The sequence below is a fragment of the Dicentrarchus labrax genome, unplaced genomic scaffold (assembly GCF_905237075.1).
Source record: "Dicentrarchus labrax unplaced genomic scaffold, dlabrax2021, whole genome shotgun sequence".
NCBI classification, from domain to species: domain Eukaryota; kingdom Metazoa; phylum Chordata; class Actinopteri; family Moronidae; genus Dicentrarchus; species Dicentrarchus labrax.
Window position 1 is genome coordinate 203,797 of NW_026136703.1, and position 14,334 is coordinate 218,130.

At 41.6% G+C, this 14,334-nt stretch overlaps 2 protein-coding genes and 1 non-coding gene across 17 annotated transcripts in view; 1 reads left to right on the forward strand and 2 right to left on the reverse strand.

The window, feature by feature from the left end:
- Window positions 1-333: 333 nt before the first annotated feature.
- Window positions 334-406, reverse strand: trnat-ugu (transfer RNA threonine (anticodon UGU)). The gene has a single exon. It is a non-coding gene; the product is annotated as a tRNA-Thr (tRNA).
- A 429-nt stretch (window positions 407-835) lies between these two features.
- Window positions 836-9,604, reverse strand: hhipl1 (HHIP-like 1). Its single transcript, XM_051383717.1, has 9 exons — window positions 9,139-9,604; window positions 7,338-7,984; window positions 7,048-7,191; window positions 6,514-6,842; window positions 4,195-4,321; window positions 3,351-3,496; window positions 3,163-3,244; window positions 2,455-2,537; window positions 836-2,357 (listed from the first exon to the last, which is right to left on the reverse strand). Exons 1-9 carry the CDS (start codon window positions 9,442-9,444, stop codon window positions 1,789-1,791), a joined length of 2,433 nt encoding a protein of 810 aa, XP_051239677.1. The 5' UTR covers window positions 9,445-9,604; the 3' UTR covers window positions 836-1,788.
- A 36-nt stretch (window positions 9,605-9,640) lies between these two features.
- Window positions 9,641-14,334, forward strand: part of ccdc85ca (coiled-coil domain containing 85C, a) — a 33,548-nt gene continuing 28,854 nt past the window's right edge. For 10 of the 15 annotated variants that reach the window (XR_007881521.1, XR_007881515.1, XR_007881512.1 and 7 more), the window contains exon 1: window positions 9,642-11,307. Coding sequence is in view for 9 of the 15 variants with exons in the window: in XM_051384222.1 (XP_051240182.1) it covers window positions 10,635-11,307 (673 nt within the window). In the remaining 6 variants the exon portion in view is untranslated. Of the gene's footprint in view, window positions 11,308-14,334 lie in introns of all 15 variants that reach the window. The other 5 variants (XR_007881537.1, XM_051384273.1, XM_051384262.1 and 2 more) reach the window with 4 other exon arrangements.

Below are 14,334 nucleotides of genomic sequence, written 5' to 3' on the forward strand. Positions count from 1 at the left end.
TGACTTGTTTGTGTTGGTATTTACTCTACATACTGCAATCATGGAAGATTTTGGGGCTGGTCTTATTTTTAAGTTTATGTTTGATTGTATTTTTAGACTTGAATTATGATGCAGGAAAAAAACAAATAAAAATAAGAATGCATTCACATTAGACCATTGTTTCTGAGTGGTGGTACTGTATTGGTCTTGTACTCCACTTAATGCAATTATGTTAAAGACCACAAGTTTAAATGGTTAGAATTAAGTAAGCATTCCAGAGTACAGTTCAACTAGTAGTACTATGTTAACAAAAACTGACTACACGCTTGTGGAGGGGAGAATAGAAAACCTAGAAGGCCCCAGCGAGGATCGAACTCGCGACCCCTGGTTTACAAGACCAGTGCTCTAACCACTGAGCTATGGAGCCATACTATTTCCTTTGACATTGTAGGTCTATATTTATTACTGGAGAAGTAGTACGCTATACGATGTATGTATGTATGGGTCAATTTACGTTGTATGCTATTGTACAGTAACTATGCTACAAAATTCGTTGCATTAACGTTTGGTTACATCACCGAGCTTTAACACTTAACGTTAACGGCTGTGGCGCAGAGGTAGAGCGGACCATCCACCAATCGGAAGGTTGTCTGGTTCGATCCCGAGCTGCATGTCGAAGCATCCTTGAGCAAGATACTGAACCCCAATGTCGTCGATGCTGTACATAGAAAGACAAGGGAAGGCTAGAAAGGCGCTATACAAGTACAGGTCCAATTTACCATTTAACGTGAAGTGCAAGCTGTCATGCTGAAACAAGCCACATTAGCGTTTAAAAACACACACTTTACATTTCGGCAACATGATATTGTAACACTTTTATTTTGCTTGATCCTTAATAATGCACATTTGTTAAAATCTACGAGATAAAGCTTTTTAAAATGCTACATTGTACTCTTTTCAATAGCCTACATTTGATAAAACAGAGCTGTCAAATTTCGAGTTATGTCAGATTTAATCTGTTTGGTCTGAGTGGAGGAAAGCCAGAAGAGATTTTTTCAATAGATTTTTTTATTAACCATTTTCCAATAAAAACGTGATAAAATCATACATTCATTCAGTGGGTATTAAACATTGAAGACCTAGGAAATGTGACATTCAGACACATCAAAATTGTTACTGTAACAAATCACTGAGGAGGCAGACTTAATGTGAGCCAACCATACATTCAAACTAAACATTCAAGTCTGTAATGAAAAAGAAATTCTTCTATATAAACATTTACCTTTACCTAGAATAATTTCCAGGAAAGTAGGAGTCCATCTGGTTACAGTGTTATATCTAATTAATACATTCCAGTTGGTTATCTCAAAAATAACCTCTGGAATGCTTTGATATAAAGGACTATCTTTGTTGGTACTACCTCAACTGCATCATCCCTACTTTAAATTGTGATTTCCTGAACTTTTTTGCATTTATCTGTGGATTCTATGAGAAGCATTAGTGCCATGCCCCATAGTCAAAGCATAAATAATTCTAAAAGATTTCTCCCTTTGCGTTTTATTGTGATGGACTAACAACAAAATACAGCAATTTAGATCATAATTATGCAATTTAACTCTATCGTAGATAAAAAATATGGTGGCACAAATTATGCGTTCTAAGTGATGTGGTTCAGTGTGCTCATTCGTGGGAATGAGAAAGTTCTCCACTAAGAGTACATACTGTAGAAAAGACCTGTTTTTAACAGTGTTAAATTTATGGTGGATTTAGTTAATGATAATTATCTTTGACTTCAAAGTAGTCAAACATTTAGATTTCTACAATGTAATCCGAATTGCCACAGATCACCCCGGCATCTTCATAATGGGCACAGTTATGCGTCCCCACACCAGCGTGTTTGCAGTCCAGCAGGCCGGACTCGGTCCCTTCACACTGAACATCATCCAGAAGAATCTGCAGATCTGTCCCCTCCCCGAACTCTGAGTTCTTGGCTGCCTTTAGAGCGTAACGAAAGCCTAGTTGCCGGCAAACCACTGCAGCATTCTTGGTGGTCCATAGGTCGTCACATACGGTGCCCCACTCCCCATTAATGTAGATCTCCACCCGTCCATGGTCATTGCGGCCTTGTTCATCCCCAACTAGCCTCACTGCTCCATTCTGGAGTTCAGGCACACTCTGCGATCTGGATTTGCCCTTCCTGCGTTTGCCTTTCCGCCTTGAATGTCTGGGTGGTTTGGTGGTAGTTGTGGTTGGCAAAGGGGTGGTTGGGTCAAGTCCTGCTTCACCTAGGCGGTCAATAAGCTCTTGGAGCCAGTCGGAAGATTCTGTGGATCTTGGTTCAGGCTTGTTTTTGCTTGGTGACTCAACGCCGATTAATGCTAATGGTAAAAGCATAAAAGAACAAGACCAATTATGATTTAATTTGTTTTCCAACTAGCCAGTAGTGAGGTTAAACTGTTTTGGAGAGGGACTCACTTTCCTGGGGATCAAACTTAATGAGGTTACTTTTCACTCTGACAGGAAGAGGGTCATAGTGACATTGTCTCGGTGGAGCACGTCTGAAAAACAATTAATAACAAAACAGAATGAAATATTGTTGCATATAAGAGAAGACAGGCATACATACATGCAGGTGGAGAAAAAACAAATTTTTCTAAAACGTTTAGTTTTTTCATATGTATTTGGCATGTATGTGTAGTGTACAGCGCATTGAGTGGTCGAAAACTAGGCCACACAAAGGTGCTATGTAAGTACAGTCCATTTACCATTTAACTTTTAGCTCAAGTGACAACAGTGGTGAGGAACAGTTCAAATGACTAGGATAGAAATAAATGCAGAGAGAGCCAAGAGTCAGAGAAGGGAGATTCAGGAGACAGACTTTTCACACCATGGCCAACACTGCTTTATTTTCCTGCTTTACCAAAACAAATTCTACCTATATAATCTCCATATTCAGCTGAGAAATATCTGAGCCAAGTATGATCCTGACAATGCACATCCCTCGGGTTCACAGAGTAGAAAGACATGCCTGTGTTTGTAATTATAAACAGCTGTGTGTTTCCAAGAAACAGAAATAGAACTGTACATACTCTCTGTACACAGTGATCAGCTACTTCACATGGCAAATTAAGTTTTCTTTGTGTAATGATGGTACAGAAGCAAAGTAATGATTATATTACTCACCTTGAGGGATCTACAACTTTATAAACAACTCCTGAAGGTGACGTAGCACTCGGTATACCAGTCGACATGAAATACAGCTCGCCTGATGGAAAGAAAAACAAAACATTACATCAAGACGACCTTACACAAGAAAACATATTTGAAAATGACCAACTGAGTTTGAGGGTGTGCATGCGTTCATGCATTACCAGCTTCATCCTCGGCAAAGGAGATGACATACTGATGGTAGTTGTTGATGAGTCCAGGGAAGGCGCAGGTCAGGCCCGTCCCCATGCAGATCTCATTGTATTTCCATTGGCCCGTGTTTGTATCCTCCCGCAGACTCATCAAACGCCTGGGAAAGAATCAACTCTACAATCTCTAATGTGCAGTGCACTATTATTTCATGGTGGAGATTTGCATGAACTTTTATACCGTAATAACAGCAAATAATAACTAATACTTGTAAATGGATCTGTACTAGTATAGCGCCTTTCTGCCTCTCCGCCTTTCTGTGAGAGTGGTTCTATAAGATTTAAAACCTCTCTGGCAGAGTTCACTTCTTAAGTAAGACTTTTAGGACTCAATGGAAATAGTTTTTATAATTGATATTAATTGTTAAAGTAATTTAACAATATATTTTAACAAATTTGCTGATTTGCGGCTTTTTTGTATTGTGTATTACTGTGAGATTTTAATGACTAAACAATTAATGGATTTATAAAAAAAAAAAATTGACAGATTAATCAATAATGATCAAAAGATCCTTGAAGCTGGAAGCTTTGTCTGCACTAAATTCTGTTTTACTGAAGCTACAAGTTGGTGGAGAGCATGGCACAGTGGTGTAGGGTGTGTAGCATTTTTCTTAAAACAAGTGCTTTTGGAACTGATAAGAAACTTCACCAGGCCATGAAGTGGGACTTTAAATGCATGTCCAAACTAGTTCACAGACTCCACGTCATTTCTAAAATCGTCAAATGCAGGTAGGCATCCAACAAACACCTCCAGCTGTTATCAGAGGAGAAATGTGCTCTTTACCAGATTAAACCTTACCCACTCATAAAGTCTCCAAACATGTATATGCCATTCAGGTTGGGGTATTCACAGCCTCGGTACACATAGCCACCAGTCACTGACTTGCCCATCCTGTGAGGGTACGCATAAATAGGCAGGACATCCTCTGTGAAAAAATCCATCAGTCATTATTTTTCAATCAAATTTTGATTGAAAGTCATGTCATGCATTCATGGCTAGTAAGAAAAGTTACATTTAACTAAAACTAATGGCAATACCCAACTCCTGCTAACAAAATAGGACTGAGCAGCAACAATTAGTCAACTGAGCAGTTGTCAGCTATCAGCTATCTATCGCCAACCATTTTGATAATTGGCCTGTGTCAGTTTCCAAGAATAATGTCAAAAAAAAATTCAGCTTCTCAAGTGTAAATACCCTCTGATCTCCTCAGTCTTCCATGACAGCAAACCAAATATCCCTGCTCCATGAACAAAGAGAAACACCTGCGGATAGATGTTGTGCCTAACATTAATCAACATTACCAATAGAAGGAAATGTATTTATTATTATACACCACAAGGTTGTAACAAAATGGAAATGGGATGAGGTTTCTTCAGGACAGGGACCACTGTTGAACGTTTGAAGTATGTGGGAATAACGGACAGGGTCAGGGAGAGTTGAAAATATCCATGAACCACATCCACACAGATCCCGATATTCCTTTCAGTCCTGCTACCTTCCTGGTTTCCATCCTCCTGAAGCTCCTCCTCACGTGTGCTGAGACAGAGACTGCAGGCTTCTCTCCCACCCAGGATGTGACAGCTTCAAGGCAGATGGTGGTGTTAGCCTCAAAGCGTGCACAGAAGGTGTTGAGATCCTCAACCAGAGAGCAGTCCTCCAGTCACCATCCGGGAGATGGTCGCTTTGTTGTCCGTTATGCTTGATAGTCCCTGCCACAAGCATCTGGAATTAGTCTGTTGTAATTGTGATAGCCTCCTTCTCTGCTCTATGGATGTTGTATGATGCAGCTATTCATCCATGTTCAGAGTTGGAAGACCTGTGGTGTATGCAGCAGTGTGGGCCTTCAGAGTATCACAGATGGTGTGATCCACCCATGGCCTCAGATTGTAAAGGTCCTGCTGGTCACCATAGTAACAATATCAGTCACTAATTTCCCAATAAATCCCACAATAGACTCCATAAACAGATTTATGTCATTATCACAGCTGCACCTGAATATATCTCAGTCTTCATCATACAGAGCGTACTGATTGGTCAGTCCAGTGGATTACCTCCTGCTGAATCTGAACTTCCTGTTTCAGCCATTGTTAATACTTACACAATAACAATGGCAGCTTAGTCAGATTTGCCAATTGAGGGGAGAGACTGCACTTTGTACCCGTTCTTTAACTGTGTGCAGCAATGGTCCAGAGTGATGTGTTGCCAAAGGTTGTGTTGTCATCAGTGGCACTGATGTGAACTGAAGATAACTAATGTGAATTGAAGATGGCTGATGTGAACTGAAGATGGCTGATGTAAACTTCAGAGGAAAGATAGAACAGGTGGTGTTTTATGATCAGGAGCACCAGATTGGGTGAACAGGAGATTGTGAGCAAAATGATGTTCCTGCTGTTGCACCAGTTGTTATTTGCCTTTAGACATACTTCCCCTCCCCTTGATTTTCCAAAGTCCGCTGTTCTGTCCATGTGTTGAAACAAGAGGGACTCCACTGAGTGAATGCTCTGGTCTGGTACCCAGGGTGCCATGTTTCCAAGGATGTTACTGTCCCCTATGTCTCTCTGGTACTTTATCATGACCCTGATCATCCAGTTTATTCTCTAGAGACAGGATGGATTGGATATTAAGATACTGAGCGATGTGCCCGGGTCCTCAGCCTGTTCCTGACACCCAGTTGTTTTCCTTGGTGCTTTTTTTGCATCTTGGCGCAGGCACGCTCTTGTTGTTGTCCTTCCTTAGGATCTCGCTTGGTCAGGTAGATGATTGATCTTGATTTTATGCTATACACACATAGAGTATATACTAATATTTAATTTAGAATAGAATAGAGTACAATTAAATTAAATTAATTAATAAATAGATTAGAATAGATGTTTATGTAAATATACCTATACAAGACACCTAGAAAGAAATAATTCAATAAGGCACATTTGAAGTGACTGAGTGGTGATGCAATTTTTATAAAGACTGTGAACAATGTAATGTATTAATGGATTACACTTAAAAGGTCAGTGTTTGTGTGTAATGAAAAACTTCATCACACAAACACAGGTGGCAACCACCTCTGTCTGCAGTTGAAAGAGTAACCACTGATGACTGTAATCACACGATCATGCCTACCTAGTGAGCTGTTGGCACACAGCTTCTTATCGTAGCAGGAGAAGCCCTCTTTGGCTCTCCAGCCATAGTTCCGACCTTTCTCGATGATGTCGATCTCTTCAAACTTGTTCTGGCCTACATCTCCGCAGAAGATGCGCCCTTTGCCCTCTTTAGTCCTTGGGTCACCCCGGTCCACAGAACACCTCCACATATTGCGGACGCCATAAGCATAAACCTCAGGTCGTGCCCCCCGGTCACGTATGAAGGGGTTATCTGGTGGAATTCTGTACAATGGGCCTCTCTCATTGTCATCCACATCAATGCGAAGAACTTTACCCAACAGAGCTGACCTAAAGGAGATGTGGCATTATGGAAAAAATCTGATTTTATCTGAAATGCACAGAAACACATAATTGCCCTTTGTCAATTAAAACTAACTTTATATTTTATAATGAATTAGTTTTTTTACTACATTTTCTAAAGTTCAATACATCCTTTGTTACTGCTGATCATTCAAGGGTGCCTAGTTTCAGAAATCTTTAGTGGATGTCTTACTTGTTCTGGGCATTTCCATATTTCCCGAATGGGTCTCCTGCCATTCCGCCATCCCCTGTGAAAATGTACAAGTAGCCATCATCTGCAAAAAGAAGTTGGCCTCCATTGTGGTTTGATGCTGGTTCATCAATCTCCAGAATAACACTGGAAGGAGAGTGGACATGGCAAATAAGACAAGAAAAGGATCTGGTATAACTCCATTTTTTTGAGTTTATTTCTCTGTGTGCATGCAGAGTTTTAAAAGTTCAGATCACTGCCGTTTGCTAACCTGGTTGTACATCAATACCTACCGCTCAGAGGCGTGATCCACCACATTCATATCGTTGGCTGACACATGGAACTCACTGATCCTGATCCTCTCATCAAAACCCACCTCCACTGAGTAATACACATACAGCTTCTTGTTGTACTTGAACTTGGGATGAAAGGTGAGTCCCAGAAAACCTCTCTCATCACCTTCCCATGATGATGTTAACACCGCCTGGGTAATGTTTAAAAATGGTCTCTCCAGTTTGGACCGGTCAGGAAGGTACGTCCACACCAAGCCCACCTGTTCTGCCACAAAGAACCGATGTGTGCCGTCATTGGCGTGCACCATGGCTAGCGGATTCCTCAGCCCGTTTGCAACTTCTTCAAGGCACAACTGCAGACAGCCGTCCGAGTCTGACTGAACCCGGCCCAGGTTCTGGGTGAGCTTCTGGTTGCTGAGGAGGTGTGGGTAGCAGTAGTCCACGTCGTCTAGCTCCAGGTATTGGCATAAATGTGTCTGGTCTTCTTTAACTTTGGCTATGTGTGGGTCGTCAGACAAGAGGGGGATGGTAGGGCTGCACTTCTTCCAAAATTGGGAACAGTAATCAGGACAGAGGCCAGGAATGGTCCTGACTGGTGTGCTCGGGTCCTCAGCATCAAAGAGGTGAGCTGCATAGGGAGAGCATTCCTGTACAGATAAAGAAAAGCGGTCAGGAGGGATGGAGAGACAATACAGAGGAAGACTGAGTATGATGGGTAGTATGTAGACGTTTCCTTAAATTAGCCTGAACTGGTTTTTGGGGGACTTAGGGGCTAACATATAAGCTGGTTAACACAAATGACACAATAACACTGATATATAAGTTTTAGGTTGATATCGTGAAATTGGTAGGAAACAATTGCCCATTTACACATCTAGCAATTCTAACATTTGCATTCATTTGAACTTGTGTTTCTGTCTACATGATGGATGTAAGTCCAATATTAAATTGTTATTAAGTTCTTTTGGTCTCCATCAACTCCTGATACTGAGAATATGTTAACCAACTATTTGCTCAAGGGTTAATGAGGGGTGAAAAAAAATCAACCCCATCTCTGACAAAATATCCACATTAAGTTAATCTCCCCTCTCCCCTCCACTATGCTAATTTAAATCAGATTTTAAGCGCTGTGGCTCCAAAGCATGATTTATGATATCACAAAGTCAAGTCTTGAAGTTTGGAAGTCAAGCCTGGTCCAGTATACAAGTGTGATGTAGAGCCTTGAAGCCAACGTGCACATTAAGAAAACTTAAGAAAATAACAAATTATGCATATTCATACACCGATCAACCATAACATTATTATTATCATAATGTGTACATAATTAATATATTTTCGCTTTGTTTAAAGGATTTGTTTGTTTAGATAATTTTCTGACAAATGTACACAAGACATACATCAAGAAGACAAAAACTAAAAAAATAGTCTTTCCCCATAATAAGAACATATAAAACGTCCATAAATAAACGTCCTGACGTTGTCATTTAAAAAAAAAATTCCCATGCTGAGTCCGCCTGAAATACACACCGCAAGGCCTATTGCATAGAGAGGGATGACCTTTAGTCTACCTTGCTTCAGCTCTTAAGTGTAGTCTACGTCATGAAACGGAGTGTCCTTCATATTTTTCTATTTGCCAAAGAGATCAGATGAAATGCTTTTATATTCATGTAGTTTTACACATGACAGATCGGCTTCCTATGCTCATGTAAGCATCAAGTGTTTAGTTGTTTGATGGGGCTTCTGGCGCTATGGGGGCGTTTTGGACTAAGCCAAGCGACCTTATTTGTCCATACATCCCTACCTGGCAGAGCAGCTCCAGGACGAACCCAGCACAGTTGGCATATCCGTAATAATCAAAATTATCCATAATCCGGTAGTACTTTGTCATTAGCTCCTGGTCTTTCGGATAATCACAGCACCCAAACTCCTTGTACATTACGCAAAACTCCAGCTCCCTCAGCGGTCGGTAGGGCGGCTTAAAGTCCAAACACTGCGGGTGTAACATTACAGGTGCGAAACATAAAGCCCAAAAATACAAGATGCCAGTCGACGAGAGCCACAGCTGGCCCAGTACTCTGCCATAACATCGCTGCATTGTGGCATGCATGCGTTGGAGATCATGGAAGAGAGTTGTGCAGAAGCGTCTTCCTGTCTGCACTTTGCTCTGACTCCAGTCAACCGCTTTTATGTCGCCCTCTGACGTAGTGACCAACCGAGTGCTCTGTCACCCTGTCTGTAGTCAGGCTGCAGCGTCGCGAGCCGTTCGTTTGGTGTGGACTGCAGACTGAAACCATCTGCCGCCCCCGGTACATCTGCATACAAAATGGAAGAAACGAGTCTGAGCCGCTACAGCCGCCGTCTGTGCGATAGATTAATATGATAATAACACCATCAGCAGATTTATATTAACATCATAATCGATTAGGCTACTCGTATAATAAGTCCACCTCCATCAAATACTCTTTTATTAATTTAAGTATCCTATATGACATTTATTTGCCGTTGTTTTCATTGAGTAGTAGTCTGAATTCTAATTCAGACTACTACTCAAGCCTAGTCCGCAGTGCATTGTGGGTTTGTGGATTAATTGTAGTTTGTTGTGTTAAACTCTTGTCTTTTGCGAAATATTATTGTTGAATAATCATGCATGTAGAGTCCTGCTGCCCAGTAGATGGCGACCTTAACAACAACGACGCACGCAGTTTGTGAAAGATCCGGGTCAGTATCATAGGGGTGAAATTGGTCTATTTAAAATAACCATGCACTTAATGAACCGTGACACACAATGTGCTGACTATAGAATTCATAGTGCAGGGCGCCAACAGCAAAGTACATCTGACTTCTAATCGTTGGCGTGACCTCATTTTGGAAAATTTCTGAGGGATCAAATTCCTTCTGAATTTTGTTTTTGTCACTAATAAAGTCTGTGGTGCTGCCTACAGAGGACACTGTTACTTTATTTAGTGTTGGATACGCTCTCTCTCTCTCTCTCTCTCTCTCTCTCTCTCTCTCTCTATCTCTCTATCTCTGTCTGCCTGTCTCCTCCCATACCCCTCTACTTCAAGGACCAACGCGGTGCTCCGGTCTCAGGCTTCAGGCAGTGTTTCATCACGTCTCCAAGATGAATTTCCAGCGTTAATATTAATTGCTATGATTTGTGGATTAAAGGCAGGGTGATCTCAACCTGTCTCTGTTGCCCAGCGTGGATCATGAATCTGGTTTAACTAAGCCTTCCTAAACCGGTTAGAAGACTCCCGGCTGTTTATCAGTAGCCTACAACATTACAACAGCGGGGACATGGACGGGGCAGGCGTAGACCAGTTGTCCGACGGCGAACTGCTGATGTTGGGAAAGGAGGATCTGATCCGAAGGCTAAGGAGGCTGGAGAGCCGCAATATAGACCTGATGCTGGAGCACGGAAACATGGTGATGGACGTGAACCGGAGCCTGCAGGTCCACCTCCACGAGATCCGGAGTCTGAAAGAGGTCAACCAGAAACTGCAGGATGATAACCGGGAGCTCCGAGAGCTGTGCTGCTTCCTGGATGATGACCGACAGAAGGGGAAGAGGGTGTCCCGGGAGTGGCAACGGTTCGGCCTCTATACGGCCAGCGTCCTGTGCAAAGATGTCGGGCTGTACCTGCAGAAGATGGGAGAGCTGGAGGCCAGTCAGGGTGTACTGTGGACGGAGAATATGGAGCTGAAGGAAATCGTCCTGATGCTGGACGAGGAGAGGAACGGAGCCTGCTCCCGGAGCTCCATCGACAGCCAGTCCAGCTTGAGCAACAGGAACAGCTCGGTGCCAGTTCGGGACGTCGGGGATGGTAGCAGCACATCCAGCACTGGAAGTGCCGCTAGTCCCGACCACAACCACCGCTTACACAAAGCATCTGAGGGAAAGATAGCATCTCTAAAGAGGTCTATGGACGACCTATCCGCCACTCATTTCCACAGGGGAATGGGGCTAAGTGGTAAGAGATGCTCATGTTATTAATCATGTAGCTCAGGGGGAAACTGCAGCCTATTACTATGTGATAAAGTTAGTAGTCTACTATATGTGATGAAAAAGTTGTTTGTTTGAAAGGTTGTTTTTCTTTTTCTTTTACCATTTAGTGTAAAAAAAACAAAAAAAACAGTAGCTAAAATGTTATAGCCAGAAGAAATAACCCTTACTTATGCAGGGGTGGCATGAAGTATGTGTCTCAGTTTTCAGTCATTCCGATTTTATTCAATTTGAATACACGGATCCCAGTATGCAAAAAATCTTCAAATACACTAGGCGACATTTTATACCATATACATAAAAGGGTTTTGCCCAAAATTGCATGGGATTAGCATAAAGTGAACATGTCTACAATTCATATATCTTGAGGTCAGAGGTCAAGGGACCCCTTTGAAAGACAGTATGAAGTGGAAGAGGTTAGGATAATGGGGTGGCAGATTTCAGATCAGATTTCAGGGGTGGCCAGTGCCACCCCAGGCCCCCCTGGAATTGCCCGTAGTGGCAGACCTGGCCTCTACTGGTCTGGCTGCTGAAACTGAAATGACACAATCAACCCAACAATACTCTATACCTGTACAATACCTGGCCCTTAGTGGTCCATGTGTGGGTGCTCCAAGAGGCAGGCTTTGCCATGCCAGAGAGAGTACCAATGCAATATTAGGTTATGCCTTCAGTATACACTCAACTAGACACAGTGTGTGTTCATCATAACACTGAACTCTTCTTGTAATGATTTGCTTTTGATATGTAGAAAGACAATTGATTAATTTTATTGAATGAGAAAAACAGTTTTAGGATATATAAAAATATTCTGCTTTGAATAATTTGTAATAACCATAATTACCATGTTAAATATCTTAAAAAGACATCTACTCCTTTTCCTTCATTAAAAAATCCTGAGTTTATAGCCCCACCCCTGCATTACCCAACACCTACCCCCATAATATCCATTCATGGGGTTGCTGTGCCTCAGGAGTTAGAGTGTCTCCTAAACGAAAGTATCTTCCCACTTCCCACTGCATGTCAAAGTGTCCTTGGACAAGATTCTATCCCCAAATTGCTCATAATGCTCTGCCATCAGTGTATGAATGTGTACATTTTCTCTTCTCACCCAATGTTCCACCATGCCATTCATAATAACACACTATTCATAATGTGCCTTGTTGTGTGTTGAGCAGCAGCACTCAATTAAAAATCGCCCCAACAAAACAACTGGCTCAACCAATCACCAATAGCTGATATATTCAACCAATAGCCCAACCCTAGCCTGTGCCTTACATGTAACATATTTACTTGTGGGCTAATATAAAACACAAGAACAGCAGTGCTTGACTTAAACCATGACTTTCTAACCTCATAGCAAACCACCACCCCTGCAGTAGCAATAATGTATAATTAATTCTACTTCAAATCTCAGTCTGGACCATAATTTATAGTTTTGTCTTTATACCTAAATACATGGATTTTCAGACTGTGGTGGTGTCTTCTGGTAACCTTGCTCAAACTCAGACTTGCTCACACTGAGTGACACTGTCTTGTCTGGTGCAGCCCGTCACGGAGGGCCTTGGCCTGAGCTGAGGTAATTACCTCAGCTCATTTGGGATGAAGTCAGTTTGAATGAGGACTTAGCACCTCGGCAGCGCCAGCAGGATGGTACTGCAACTTGCTTCAGCAAGTCATCTAGTTCAAAGCACAGCTGGAGGTGGCTGAGGTGCCAGTCAGCTGCATGCAAACTCCTCTTTGACACATTCCAGCAAGTCTCAATCTATGTATTATACAAAGAGAGAAACCTTAGGTGGGGAGGAAGGTTGCATTTCACTGCTTGGCGGGGCCCACATACTAGTGGACACACTTTTTTTTAGCAGGTTTAACTCTTCACCAGTAGGAAAAAGTGAAAGTTTAAAAGATTCAATTGGGCAAATGCAAATGTAATTATCTCATTATCCTCACTTACAATAGAGCATGTTGTTTGAAAACTCCCGCTTTCTACCATATCTCAATATCATTAATTTGTGTTGTCATAACCTGGCCCATAGATCATGACAAAAAATGTGAAAAACACAGCTTTGCAAAAAAGTAAGAAATATTTATTATAACAACAAAGAAAAACTGAGATGTGGTTGTTTCTAACATCAGTGGTGTTCATGTGGATGAGTGTGAGTGTCAGAAGAGGTGTTGTGCAGTAAAAAGTAAAATAACTGGCAAACAAAGCAAAAAGGTGCTGCAGGGATGAGAGAGAGTGCCACACAGGAAGCTGGAGCTTTTATATCCTGCAAGCACTGGGCCCAGGTGCTCCAGATCGGGGTGGATATGCTAAATCTGCTCCTCTGGCACCTCCAAGACAAAACACACACCATGAGTGACAAGGCACACACCCAGACATACACAGGGGCCATCACAGTATGTACATGAATATTGTAACGCTGGTTACTCTTAGCGTTAACTATAGCTTGATAGTTACTATATTAACTACCTTTTTGGGTCGTGGGTGAAGCAAGAGCACGGGGAAAACTTCATCTTGGTTACTCGATCCACTTTAATGTCCGTTTTCAACAGTAGGACAACTGATCACACTTAACATCATATCACTCTGCCAATCTTAACCATTGGTAACATTCCAGGTAACATGCACCTTATGTAGTTCCTCATCTACATTCAACAGAATACAAATATGCTTATATATGTAATTACCCTTAATTAATTTATGCAAATTCAATAAACATAGTAAAGTAATTCACAAAATAAATCTCATCTTACAATATGATAATATCTTACCCAGTATAAATACACCAGAAATATACCTGCATTAGATTCATGTCTGATGGATATTTCTTATTTCTTTAGTAAAATGTTGGACTTCCAGGTAGAAAAACCCCAAACAGAACATTGACCTATAACTTAATGTACGATTAATGTCATTGAGGGTGTGGTCCTGGAGCAGAATTTCTGTAATTCTAAGTAATTCTAAGAAATTCTAAAAGATATTTTTGGAGGG

What these genes read in the sequence shown, in the direction of transcription:
- hhipl1 (XM_051383717.1), bottom strand. Translation starts at nt 9,444, where the DNA reads ATGCATGCCACAATGCAGCGATGTTATGGCAGAGTACTGGGCCAGCTG. An exon ending in TATGGAAATGCCCAGAACAA is followed by an intron (nt 6,843 to 7,047) that starts GTAAGACATCCA and finishes CATCTCCTTTAG; the next exon opens with GTCAGCTCTGTTGGGTAAAG. An exon ending in GTGTGCCAACAGCTCACTAG is followed by an intron (nt 4,322 to 6,513) that starts GTAGGCATGATC and finishes ATTTTTTCACAG; the next exon opens with AGGATGTCCTGCCTATTTAT.